Here is a 14975-nt window from a genome sequence, read left to right as displayed (position 1 = left end):
CAGATATAATAAGAAAGAGAGGCTATAAGATTAATGACCCCAGCCTTAATTATAAAGTCTCAGACCACAAACCCAAGACCTTTCAAAACTTACTCAGGCTGGAAGAAGTTGGGTTAGCACTATAGTGTGAAGATACAGGTCTCTTAGTAAATAAAATGCTGGGTTATTCAATCTGGGAAGCCTACTGTGTTTCTAGTACTGTTAGGAACTGTATAGAAGAAATGGTTTGTTCCCTTAAGGAGCTTGAAATGATTTCATCCATTTTAGTTTTCCTATGATAATACCCATTTCTTATTAATTCATAGAGGAGATAGATCTATTCTTGGAACTGTCAAGTGGAAGGCAGATGAAAACAGAGGCTGCTTATGGAGACCATGCCACACACAGATACTGGGAATCTCTTTATATTAATAGAGAAATAAAACCAGCACATTGCTTTTCAGGTAACCACTACTCTGACAGGATTAAAAAATGGCAAATATGGAAATAGTCATGGTCTCCCTTCCATGGCAAACATTCCATGTCCACCAGCCTGATCTCTTCAGCCCACTAGACCAAAAGTCCACACACACACACAAACACACCGAGTCTTCCTTGAATGTTGGAATGCACACTTAGGATGCTAAATTGGGCAGAAAAATTTTTAACTAGAGAGTTGGACGAAACAAAAGTATTTAGGGAAAATGGCTAGGTCAATCAATGACATAGAGTGGTACAGTGGAAGAGAGTAGATGGTGAATGCTTTGTGATGGGAAAAAGGCAGGAGGAGAGTTAGTGAGCTTCCTTGGGCAGGGGGAAGGCTGTGAATGAGAGACTTCATAGGCTGAAAGTATTGTGAGAAAAGTTACAATTGAGAAAAGATTTAGAACTATTGCCATGGGCAATACTTTGGATCCCATTTAATGTCCTCTGAGAGGAGTAAAGTTCATTTGGTTGAATTTCAGCTACTGAATCATGCCTCTCAAATGTGCCACCACTCACACACTGAACATGGAGATGGCTACAATTCCTTAGGGATCCATTAGCTCCTCTGACTAGCAGTCTCACAGATGAGGGTCATGGAATGGGCAGGAGCCCCAGCATCAACGACATCTGATCCTCTCTAGCATTCCAAATACTGTTCCACCATGGGTTTCTGTCTGCTTTTTGTCACATACCTTGAAATATTATCTGCTCTTTTTTCCTCCTTCCATGTACACTAGGCTGAAAGATATAAGAATGTGATATCCCAGTAGCAGAACGAGCTTTCACTGTATTTGGATTATTAGTAACATTCCTGCTGAGACTGTGGCTTCTCAAAGTTTGCCAAAAGCATGCAGAGACCTCTGAAATCCACTTGTCCCAGGCTGCCAAGCCTGTCAAAATTTCTGTGATGTTACACCCTCCCCCTTTCCTATTATTCAACTGTGATACCTTACTGATAATTTCAGCTCTGTCTGCATAAACACTTCTGTCTCCAGATAACTTGATTTGTCTGCCATATCACCTCTGCTGACTGTCTGCATTTCTTTGTCTCCTTTGTTGTTCTTTAATATTTTCATATACAATATCTTGAGGGAGGAAAAAGGGAACTAACATTGATTAATGCCTATTACATGCCAGACATTTTACATATGCTATTCTATTTAATCACCCCTAACATATACAAGAACTATCATCATCTATATTTTATTAATAAGGGAAGTCAACTCTGAGGTTACCCAAGATCCTACCAATTCTAAATAATGGAGGATGAATGCAGATAAAAATGATTTCCAAGTTTGTTTTCTGCATTTTGCCAGCACTTACATGAACACTTAGTGCAGTGAATGACATTATTCTAAATCGGTTGTGTACACAAAACTTTCAAATACTTTGTCTTCCCTAAACTATAGGTTAATTTCCTACCACAGTTATAAATGCTAATTACTAAAATGTGTTTGTATTTAATTGGCATTTATTTTAGCCCCATCTACTGTTGAACCTCAATAAACAAGTAATAGAATCAAAGTAAAGGCCAATTAGCAATTTGAAAGTGTACAAGAACAAAAATTTGTGATAAGCTAACATGCTATGTATAAAAAAGGCTGACATGCTATAAAGAGCAAGTTTCTGGTTCTGCTTAAAGAATGCTTCTGTTTTCTTATCTATAAAGTGAAACAAATAACAGTATTTACATTATAATATTGTTATTCAAATTAAATGAGATACTAAGTGCAAAGAACTTTGTCTACTTGTTAGAATGCAGAAAGTGCACAATAACGGGTAAATGATGTGGTAAGGTTGATGATTTTGGTAATGATGTCTAGATTTCATTATGCAGCACAGTGTGAATTTCCATGTATAAGATAAACACTTAAATACAAAATAATAAAAACAGCATCAGAGAAGTTAACTTACTGCCTGAGGAATGAAACAGCCAAAAGCAAAGTGAGACCCAAAATTCTAACCTGTCTCATGCCAGATAGACTTCGTATGTGTGTATATCTGTTGATACATCCAGGAAATACTGATTTAGAACCACAAATGTAGAAATTTACATTGATTCTATTGCATTTTATATTATTAATTTGGGCTCATCGTTTTATTTACCAGTGCTTTTTAAAATCTGAATTTTTTTTCAACATTTCCTTAGCAATTCGGGGTCTCTTCTGATTCCATACAAATTTTAGGATTATTTGCTCCAGCTCTTTGAAGAATACTGGTGGAATTTTGATTGGAATGGCATTAAAGGTATAGATTGCTCTAGGCAGTATAGACATTTTAACAATGTTTATTCTTTCAATCCAAGAGCATGGAATTGTCTTCCATCTTTTTGTGTCTTCTTCAATTTCTTTCATGAGTGTTCTGTAGTTCCTCGAGTACAGATCCTTTACCTCTTTGGTTAGGTGTATTCCCAGGTATCTTATGGTTCTTGGTGCTATAGTAAATGGAATCGATTCTCTAATTTCCTTTTCTGTATTTTCGTTATTAGTGTATAAGAAAGCAACTGATGTTTGTATATTGACTTTGTATCCTGCCACATAACTGAATTGCTGTATGAGTTCTAGTAGTTTGTGGGTGGAGTCTTTTGGGTTTTCCATGTAAAGTATCATGTCATCTGCAAAGAGAGAGAGTTTGACTTCTTCATTGCCAATTTGGATACCTTTTATTTCTCTTTGTTGTCTGATTGCTGTTGCTAGGACTTCTAATACTATGTTGAACAAGAGTGGTGAGAGTGGGCATCCTTGTCATGTTCCTGATCTCAACGGGAAGGCTGTGAGCTTTTTCCCATTGAGAATGATACTTGCTGTGGGTTTTTCATAGATAGACTTTATGAAGTTCAGGAATGTTCCCTCTATCCCTATACTTTGAAGTATTTTAATCAGGAACAGATGCTGGACTTTGTCAAATGCTTTTTCTGCATCAATTAAGAGGACCAGGTGGTTCTTCTCTCTTCTCTTATTGATTTGTTCTATCATATTGATTGATTTGTGAATGTTGAACCATCCTTGTAACCCAGGTATGAATCCCACCTGGGTGGATAATCTTTTTAATGTGCTGTTGGATCCTATTTGCTAGGATCTTGTTGAGAATCTTAGCATCCATATTCATCAGTGATATTGGTCTGAAATTCTCCTTTTTGGTGTGGTCTTTGCCTGGTTTGTGGGGGAGATGAACCATGAGAGACTATGGACTCTGAAAAACAACCTAAGGGTTTTGAAGGGGCAGGGGATGGGAGGTTGGGGGAGCCAGTGGTGGGTAGTATGGAGGGCACGTATTGCATGGAGCACTGGTTGTGGTGCATAAACAATGAATTCTGTTATGTTGAAAAGAAATTTAAAAATAAATAAATAAATAAAACCTAAAACAACAACAACAACAACTTGCCAAGTTTAAGAAACAGCAACAACAAAAAATCTGAATGGTTATCTTATGTATGAGCAGTCACTCCCCCTGCCAAACTTGTATCATAAACAAACATGGTAAGCATATTTCAGTTGTTTTATCTAACTCAGTGATGAAAAAGTCAATATGATAGATATGTACAGAGTCCTTTAGTACACTGCTAGGACCAGTACATCAATCTAGATCTTCCAATCCCCTTGTTAAATGTTCTGGTATATGTGCCAATCATCTGCACATCTACCAAGTGTTCCAGATCCCATCAGTGTTTTCCAGAGAACATAAAGAATGGCATGTTTGAGTTCTTTTTTTTTTTTTTAATTTTTCTTAAAGATTTTATTTATTTATTTGACAGAGAGAGATCACAAGTAGGCAGAGAGGCAGGCAGAGAAAGAGAGAGGGAAGCAGGCTCCCTGCTGAGCAGAGAGCCCGATGTGGGACTCCATCCCAGGACCCTGAGATCATGACCTGAGCTGAAGGCAGTGGCTTAACCCACTGAGCCACCCAGGTGCCCCGTTTGAGTTCTTTCTGATCTCTAAAGTATCTTTCCATGAGCTATAAACCTTCTTAAAAATATAATATGCAAGCTGGTGCAGCCACTCTGGAAAACAGCATGGAGGTTCCTCAAAATGTTGAAAATAGAACTGCTCTATGACCCAGCAATTGCACTACTGGGTATTTACCCTAAAGATACAAACGTAGTGATCCAAAGGGGCATGTGCACCCGAATGTTTATAGCAGCAATGTCCACAATAGCCAAACTATGGAAAGAACCTAGATGTCCATCAACAGATGAATGGATCAAGAAGATGTGGTATATATACACAATGGAATACTATGCGGCCATCAAAAGAAATGAAATCTTGCCATTTGCGACAACATGGATGGAACTAGAGCGTATCATGCTAAGCAAAATAAGTCAAGCAGAGAAAGACAACTATCATATGATCTCCCTGATATGAGGAAGTGGTGATGCAACATGGGGGCTTAAGTGGGTAGAAGAAGAATCAATAAAACAAGATGGAATTGGGAGGGAGACAAACCATAAGTGACTCTTAATCTCACAAAAGAAACTGAGGGTTGCTGGGGGGAGGGAGGTTGGGAGAAGGGGGTGGGATTATGGACATTGGGGAGGGTATGTGCTTGGGTGAGTGCTGTGAAGTGTGTAAACCTGGTGATTCACAGACCTGTACCCCTGGGGATAAAAATATATGTTTATAAAAATTAAAACATTTAAAAATATATATAATATGAAATAAGTGGTATTTTCTTTTTTTTTAATTTAATTTTATTTTTTTCAGTGTTCCAAAATTCTTTGTTTGTGTACCACACCCAGTGCTCCATGCAATACATACCCTCCACAATACCCACCACCAGGCTCACCCTGGTGATGGGTACCACCCCCCAAAACCCTCAGTTTGTTTCTCAGAGTCCATAATCTCTCATGGTTAGTCTCCCCCTCTGATTTCCCCCAAATCACTTTTCCTCTCCATTCTTAATGTATTTTCACTTAAAACTATGTCTTGGTTTTCTTCATTTACCAGCAAAATATTCCCATTAAACTAAGTGATTGATTGGATTATGATATGTCTGTATAATGGGAGGCAAATTCACACACACACACACACACACATTTGCATTAATGTAATTTAACTTGAAAATGTTTAGGATAAAGTACAATGTGAAAATAGCAGGTTAGATAGACTATTATACTGTTTAAAAATCAATATTAATATACTTCAAAAAATGAAAAACACCAAAATGCAAATTTTATGATGACTTTTATTTTCCTTTTATATTCTTCTACACTTTATAACATTTCCAATTTGAATGTGTATTAGAAATAGAATCTAGCAAATCCATCTGGAATATTTAAGAGTAGGGAGGGAGAGGGAATGGGAGGGACTTAAGTAGATGGTGCACCATGTACATCCTGTGAACAGAAGATGAGAGTGCTCAGAGGAGTGTTCCAGGAAGAAAATATTAGGAGATAAGGTTATGGATGCATAGCTGACTGGAGGCATGCCAAATATTATGGGTCCTTCAAGACCTCTTGATTGTAAGCATTTTGTTATTTTTTACTTTGAGATAGGAAGTTATTCGAGTTTGACCTGGTATGACTGAGAAGATTGCTCTGGCTAAGAGATTTTAAAGAGGCCAAGGTAGAAGCTAGGACACAAGTTAGGAGATTATTGCATTATTCCAAGCAGGAGATAATTGTGGCTTAGTGGTGTGGGTGGTGGGAAATGAATGGAGATTATATATATATATATATATATATATATATATATATATATATAATCTCCATGTATACACACACACACACACACACACACACACACATATTAGTGGTAACTAGATAGGCTAATGATTTTGGATTCAATCTGAGAGAAGGAGAGGAGCTGAAAATGATGACCTCAACTGTTTCAGCATGAGTTTCTGGAAGTTTTGATTGATACAAAGAAGGATTGTTATGATTGATTGATTGACTGAAGATGACTTTATAGGATAATTTTTGGATGGGGTGGGATTTGAATATGTAAATATTTTGAATGTCTGCTAATTATGCAGGTGGAAATGTTTTACAAACAGAAGTATAAGCCTGTACCCTGTGTGGTCTGGACTGGAGATAGAAATTTTGGAAGATGTCAGACTGTTAGTGTCCCGTGAGGATCAACTGAGTTAATATATGTAAGAACTTAAGATTCCTAGAAGGACCACCAGCACATATAGCTGAACAGGTTGTACACTGTAGACCTCTGAGGGGTATCATCTAGGTAGAATATACTCTGAAGGATGTTCATGGATACTCTTGGTGGCCTTGCTGGTTCATCTTGAATGCTCATAAATGTACTTGTCATTAATACTATCGTTGATGGTGAACAGCAGGCACATCTTAATTTATTCTTTACTTCAGCTGGTAAGGTTTTCCAGTTTGTTCAGACCCCTTATTTATATGTTCAGAAATGTATTCGACATTGATTAAAACTAATTTTGTTCCACAGTAGGTGGAATTCCTGTATTCTGTTCTGTGCTAATAGCTCTAAACAGTGATAATTGATGCTTTCTAAGTACTTGACTTGGAAGAAATGCTTGACTATATCAAATATGAAATATTAAAGTGTATCAGTATGATAATATCAAGTATGGAATAGTTTTTTCAGGAAAAATTTAACTTTCCTTATAATTTGAATCTTTTTTTTTTTTTTTTTTTTTTTTTTTTTTACTGGTAGTATGACTTTCCCAAAAACCATTTGGGCCTTGCTATCAGTATTCTAAGTTCTTGTCTATTAATTAGAGTAGCCTAAAGAATTGTGGAGGTGTGCGAAGAGTATGGAATTTACAAAACAGTATTAATAGAGATATTTATCAGATATTTCCATTCAATGGGAAATATAATTCCTTTTGTCTGTGAATACCTATTTTACTTTGGCATATGTCTTCCATTGCTTCTAACTATCAGTAACTTATGATGACATAAGGCTATAAATGTAAATGATGATCAAAAATCTTAAGTTATAACTCATCGGATTTCCTCTTGATTGTGAACTTTGTGTAGATCTGGTCGTTCTGCCTGGATATGTGGAAGCAAATCCAAACTGAGTATGCTAATGGAGTAGCCAGTAGTTCCTACGCACAAATAAAGAGGTTTTTAAAAAGGCACCCCATAGGTTTTCTCACCCCATGCTGTTCAGCTTCTACCTGCACATATGATTTCTGCCATTATGATTTCTCCTCTAGATTGATTTGTGTTTACACAAGGCTTCAGGAAAAATAAAAATTTGCTAGATAGGATCAGTACTTCAAACCTTTACGCAATTCTGCATGCCAGATAGCTGGTCCATCCATTAGCCATCTGTCTGTAATCCTATCTGAGGTGGTATGGGGGTTAGGCGGCTGGGCTGGGGGAGATACTGTGTGCTCTGGCAGTTACGGATCACCAGTGGGGAGTGGAATCCCTGGGAGGGTGGGTGGATAGACGGTTTCAGACTAAACTTGATGTATTTTACACTTCTGTTCAAAATTAATCTAGATCATATAAGTATGTGTGCTACTCTAGATCTTTGGACTATAGATTGCTTGACTGAATAGTGTGATGGTGCATGTAGAAAAAAACAAGTTTAATGATGTTGACATTATCTACTTTTTTCAACCCAGTGATTACCTAAAATACTTTAAACTGCTAACTCCTGACTTAATTTATTGCTAGATGAAAAATTCCACCTCGATGTATATTTTTTAAAATTTAACTTTGTCTTCCCAGTTAGTGAAAATAATTGCCCATTATTTTTTGAATAGCAAATGTATAAAATTTAAAGCTTTCATCCAGTAGTTAACTTTCAAATCATTGGCAAGGCAGGAGGATTAATTTGAGATTGGAGGAAAGGGGCAACAAAACATTTCCATAACAAAAGTGTGGGGATTAACCAACACAGGACAGTGAGAGGTACCAAACAAAAATAAGCAGAGTATCAACATCTGGTTAAAAAAAAAGGCAATTCCACATTACAGTAATATCATTAAATAATGATACTAACATACCATTTGCTGGAATCATATTGTGAATTTACTATCATATGGGTGGTTTATAATAATTTAAACTTGAAAAAAAAAAAAACGTGTTTTTTAGGACTGCTGGGGGGAAAAATGCAACTTGCTGGAAATATAGCCACAAAACAAGGAGTTTATACTGGGAAATGAGAGACTCCAAGACTTTCACACCATTTAATCCTGTCAGTTTGGTTACCAACTATCTGATCAGATGTTACAGTTAAAGTATTGTCTCAAAATGTGACTACGAGACTTGGAATTATATGCCAAACCATTATTTCTTAGACATACTTTGTCCTCTGCAAACTTCATCATCAGAATCCCTGGGATTGCTTTTTTTAAAATATGGATTCCTGTACCTCACTCAACCCGGACTATAAAATCAGCACCTTGCACAGGTTCTCAAATCTCAACACTAACTTCTGGGAACCAGTGTACCCCGCAGATCAAACCACACAATTTCAGTTTTTAAGAAAATGTGACCAACTCCATAACACCTGCACCGAATAAACTGTTTAGAAGATTTTCAAGACACTTTGTAAGCTTACCCTCCAGAAGCTGTCCCTATGCAAACAGCTCAAAGGACTATGAAGTATTCATTATGGCCCCAAAGAGTTGTGGGTATCCATGGCTCTGTGTCATCCCTTAGGTTACTCATTCAGCCCAGAATGTCCTTCCTCTTCTGACAGCTAGACATTTAAGCCTGATTGAAATGCCTGCCCCTCCGTGGAGCCTTTTTCAAATCCATCCTCTCCACTTTATGCATACCTATGTTTTAACCCATATTATAATTATTTGCCTATTGTTCTACTTATTTCCTGGTCCTTGAAAGCTCCTTGAGGGCAGGGCACTTACTTATTCATCTTTTTATCATCCATTCACAAATAGGGACTGATTTAGTATAGACTTCCTATAAGGATTCCACTTCTCTTTTCTGAATGATAGGGTCATGAAAAAGATACTATTCTCTCACTCTTTCCCCAGTAAAAGAAATTTTAAGAGGTCAAGACTGCCATTTTTTTTAAAGGACTAAAAGGAGAATCCAGGGATATAACTGTATTGCCTTTAGCTAGAGGCAGTTTGAGGGTATAATCTTTTATGGTTGGTAGTGACTTCATATTTTGTTACTCTTCAACTGTCCTGGCATATTACTTGCAGAAAGCAGTCCAAAGGTACATATTAAATCCCATCTCTGCTGTCAGGTAGTCCCACAAACAAGCAAAACTTCCAGCATGAATTTGAGATTCTTAAAAATATCAAAGTGGCTCAGGGACTCTAATTCCTAAAAAAAGAAAAAAAATGCAGAAGCTTTATTTTTAATAACTTCTGCTGGACAAGCATAAAAGATGAATTTAGTCATATTTGCTAACTACGGTGATGAATAATGCGTTGTCAAACTTGAGGTGATTGTGAATTAAAATAATGCTGATGTGCAGTAATCAGCTCTTACTTTAAAAGATTAAAATGGTTGCTAAAGTGAACAGAAATATTTGTTTAAAATTGTGTTTTATTTTATATTTCCCCTCTTTGAGTGAGAGTGACAGGAGGTAGGAATATTAATTTAAATAACTATGCTATCACTAAGCTGAATGAAAATGTCAGATTCTTATTTTTAAGTGGCATATTTCCTCACATAGTTTTAAAAGAATCATTGTGATAAAGAGTGGAAGAGAATCATGTAGCCAATTGAGACTTGGAAATAGGCAAATTTGGACAACACTGACCAAGTTTCAGTATCCCAAAACATTTTTTCCATTTACATAGGCTAGTATCTATCTCTTCTTTCTGTTGTCCTCATTTTAAAAACATACTACGAGAGAAGTAGTTTATAAAATTAGTTAACAGTGTGAATTAATTAAAATATTGAGTTAAGTAAAATAGTGTGAATATATGGTATTTTTTCCTCTTGAAATCAGCTGTCCTGAGACACTGCACCACTGAGAATAGATGAGAGAAAGTTCTCAGTAAGATATTGGGCCATCGTTAAAGCTTTTTTCTTTCTGTAGAGGACACACAAGGGATCTTTCATGGGCCATACTTATCCTCTCCACTGAAATACTCTGGGCTGATCTCACATAGATAAATCACTGTATAAGGAATGGAGTGGATTTCTAAGCCACCAGGCATTACATTGGAAATGGTCCAACTCAACCCGGCTGCATCCAGCTCTTCTTGCCTGAGTAAGAGGACTGTTAAAACTTTAGATTTGTTGGCATCTTTCCTCAAACCCCATAGAAGGTGAACATTAGAGAGTAATAAAAATCCTTTTCCCTTAAAATAATGTTGAATTAATTCTAAACTCTATTAGAGAAGGCACCATGTCTGTTTTGATACTTAACATAGTTCCTAATACACAGATGCAAAAGTAACTGAAAAAAGTACTTTGGATAAATAGACGGATAGAAGGTAGGGAAGAGAGTCTGTAGTTTTTTTTGTTTTGTTTTGTTTTTGTTTTTTTTCCTATTCTCAATAGGTAGTTAAAAAAGAAATCCCTTATCTAACTCATTTTTTGACCCTTGGTTCCTCAGAAATGTTGGAAACAAAACTCTAAAAATATATTTTAAAGTGTATTAAACTAACCCAGTTGTCTACAGGAATCAAATTAAGGTAGCAGACATGAAAGTATGGCAAATACGTTAATTCAGGAATATCTCCAGTCAGATTTGGTCAGATATTTTGATGCTTACTAAATTGCAATAACTCAGTGAAAATAGTGTTTTCCCAAGGGCCATCTATGGCAGAGTTTTGAAAACTAAAGCTGAACTAAATGTACTGGCAGGTTCCATAGAGTCAAAGACAGTCAAATGAAGGGCAGGCCAGAATGAGCAACCATTTGTGGAAGCACATTGAGGTCATTGTTCCTCCCGCATGTGTGTAGTAATAGAATTCTGAAAGGTGTGCACCAAGTGCTCCTCCTCCTCTTGGTTTCCAAAAGGGTTGAAGGGAATATAAGACTGAGTAAAATCCCAGAAGAGAGGCAGTTGTTAGCTTTCTTTTATAGCAGTAATAGATATTTTTGTTTAAATCTGAATTTAAAAAATGAAAACTACCAAACAAAATTTCCTAATAATATGTGCATAGTGAAGGTTAAATTATTTAAACTTTATGTGTGTGGGAGTACTAGATCATTTGTTTCCAACTAGGTGGGTCTTGCCATGATACTTTGTCAAGAACCATAACTCAAATTTCCAGTAATACTCCTTTTTTATATTGGATCTAGGCATAGGTCTTGGGGTGGTAAATCAAAACTGCAAGAATAAGAAGGTAGAAAATATGTAATCTAATAAAAATGGAACACTGAGTATATTAAAATGTCCAATGTTACTTAGCTTCCCCCAATAGCTACCCCCATAGCTACTGAGAGTGCTCTGGTCACAGTAAATACAGCTAAATATTTCACTGGCCGCTAACACAATTAAAGAAGTCATAGATTAAATAGTAGATCATCTTCTGCTTCAGATATATTTAATTAACAGACCACTTAATAGGTCGATTTAAAAGATTTTTAACACATCTAAAGAAATATATTAACCTTAACTACTTTCTCATAAAAAGTTTGTATTCAGAGTTTTCACTGCTTCCCATTTTTTTTTTCTCACAGCCCTTTCTAATTTCCGCTGGTATAAATCAAATTAGATTTATTAGCATCATACAAAAGAGCTCCAGTAGGTTTTTAATAATACTTATCATTATCACTGATTAAAGTTATATTGTTCAGGCCAGATGGAGTCCTTTTCCTGTCAGCTACAATGAGCTTGCATTATGTGGTTATAATGTGTTTGGATCTAAATAAACAGATGGCAGAATGACAGGATATTATACGTTGGTGATGTCAGCAACAGGGCTTCACAAACAGAATTCCTTTAAATAAACTCTGTTGTGGCAAGGATCCTGATACTTTTAAGAAGGTGACTGGAATTGAACCTATCTGTTACATCAACTTGGAAATGGTACTGTTCATTGCAGAAGGGTAGACCATTTGGATGGTCTGAGGTTCAGCCTGAGAAAGTATCTACTGAATTTGCTCCTTAAATATGAAAGCATTTAGCAAAACAAGTTCACTCAGGCAGTCTCCTAAGGAGAGAGAGAAAGAAACAAAACAAAACAAAACAAAAACTGCTCAAGTTGTAAGATCCTTCAAGCTGAAGAGCTGAAACCTGAGTCAAGGAAAGAGGGAAACATTTGATATAAAGCTATTTCATAATTTTTATAATGTAGTTTATTACATCAGAATACACATCTTGTATAGTTGTATATACCCACTCACAATGAATATTAGAAAATTATCAGAGAAGGTTTAATAAGAATTAAGTTATAGGAATGCTTTAGTCTTTAATAGATTTTCATGTGTACTTTTTATTCTAAAAATAAGCACTTCTAAACCCTTATACCCACAGTTAGAGTGAACCTTCTATGAAATTCAGAAGCAACCTTCAAAGAAAGTCATTATACATGACTTCTCCTAGCTAATATTCTTTTGCTGTGTCCTTAGGAGAATTTCTTTGTGGGACAACTGTATTTGCTCAGCCAAATACATAGAGTAGCAAACTCCTTAAGAGGAATATACAGCTACAGGAGATAAAGGCTTGTATTTGAAAATGAAGGGAGCATCAAAAAAAAATAAATAAATAAAATAAAAGAGGGTATCAAATAATTGAAATTAAACTTTCTAAAAAGTTTATGTTTTAAATGCTTGAAACTTTTTTTAAATATTTATTTGAGAGAGAGAAAGCACAAGTACAGGGGTGAGGGGTGGGCAGAGAAAGACAGAATCTCAAGCAGACTGTCCGCTGAGTACAGACCCTGACCCTGGGCTCTGTGTGGGGCTCCAGGGCTCGATCTCATAACCCTGAGTTTATGATCTGAGTTAAATCAAGAGTTGGATGCTTAATAGCCTAGGCCACCCAGGTGCCCCTAAATGCTTGAAACTTCTTGTAAAATGATGAGAGGATTTTGAGTATCAGGAGGTTGTATTTCAGCTTCTTATGCATTTGACATTCAAGTTTTGCTACTCAAGTGGGCATTTTATGAGCTATGTTTCAACTATACTATAACATAAAAATCCCCATAAAGAAGCAAGAGTATTTTCATTGAAGAATTACCCCTAGTCAAAGTGTGAAAGATTATAATGTACATATGCTTTTTCTTTTTCTACAGGTGGACGTTGTCATAAGTCCTGTACTGGCCGATGCTGGGGACCCACAGAAAACCATTGCCAGACCTGTAAGTGTTCAACACTGAGAAGGCATAGAGGCTTGAAATGGTGAAGGAATTTTAATAATCAATGCTTTTCACACTTCTGAGTCATCAGAAATATGAAAATGAGCTTTTACTTCTTTGTGGTGGATTTGCTTCTATTCAAGTAAAATGCCTAATTTCATAGCTTTCAAATGAAATATAAGGTATAATTATTTCTTATATTTCTTTCTGGTTTCCAGGTTAATGCTATCAACAAAACAGATGTGCTGATTTTTTTAAACTTTTTTTTTTAAACTAATATATAATGTATTATTTGCCCCAGGGGTACATATATAATGTATTATTTGCCCCAGGGGTACAGGTCTGTAAACCATTAGACTTACACATTTCATAGCACTCATCATAGCACATACCCTCCCTGGTGTTTATAACCCAGCCACCCTACCCCAAGCCCCCATCCCCCAGCAGCCCTCAGTTTGTTTCATGAGTGTAAGAGTCTTTTATGGTTTGTCTCCCTCTGCATCCCATTTTGTTTCATTATTTCCCTCCCTACCCTACATGACTGCCCACCCTGCCTCTCAAATTCCTCATATCAGAGATACCATATGATAATTGTCTTTCTCTGATTGACTTATTTTGCTTAGCATAATACCCTCTAGTTCCATCCATGTCATTGCAAATGGCAAGTTTCGGGGGTTTTGAGGTCTACATAGTAATCCATTGTATGTATATACCACCTCTTCTTTATCCATTAATCTGTTCATCTAGGTTCTTTCCATAGTTTGGCTATTGTGGACATTGCTGCTATAAACATTGGGGTGCATATGTCCCTTTGGATCACTACATTTGTATCTTTAGGGTAAATACCTAGTAGTGTATTTGCTGGGTTATAGGGAATCTCTATATTAAACTTTTTGAGAAACATCCATACTGTTTTCCGGAGTGGCTGCACCAGCTTGCATTGCTACCAAGAGTGTAGGAGAGTTCCCCTTTCTCTACATCCTCACCAACATTTGTTGTATCCTGACTTGTTAATTTTAGCCATTCTGACTGGTGTGAGGTGGTATCTCACTGTAGTTTTGATTTATATTTCTTTGATGCCAACTGATGTGGAGCACTTTTTCATGTGTCTGTTGGCCGTTTGGATGTCTTCTCTGCAGAAATGTCTGTTCATACCATCTGCCCATTTATTGATTGGATTATTTGTTCTTTGAGTGTTGAGTTTGATAAGTTCTTTATAAAATGTATATACTAGCCCTTTATCTGATATGCCATTTGAGAATATTTTATCCCATTCTGTCAGTTGTCTTTTGGTTTTGTTGACTGTTTCTTTTGGTGTGCAAAAGTTTTGATCTGATGAA

The 14975-nt window shown here is 36.4% G+C and overlaps 1 protein-coding gene across 1 annotated transcript in view; it reads left to right on the top strand.

Annotated features, from left to right (window-relative positions):
• The window catches only part of ERBB4 (erb-b2 receptor tyrosine kinase 4), a 1176406-nt gene that overhangs the window by 804848 nt on the left and 356583 nt on the right, over positions 1-14975 (top strand). The window contains exon 5 of the mRNA XM_059395472.1: positions 13573-13638. Coding sequence (XP_059251455.1) covers positions 13573-13638 — 66 coding nt within the window. The remainder of the gene's footprint in view (positions 1-13572; positions 13639-14975) is intronic.

The sequence above is a fragment of the Mustela nigripes genome, chromosome 3, assembly GCF_022355385.1.
Source record: "Mustela nigripes isolate SB6536 chromosome 3, MUSNIG.SB6536, whole genome shotgun sequence".
Lineage (NCBI taxonomy): Eukaryota > Metazoa > Chordata > Mammalia > Carnivora > Mustelidae > Mustela > Mustela nigripes.
This window is presented reverse-complemented; position numbering and strand designations above follow the sequence as displayed.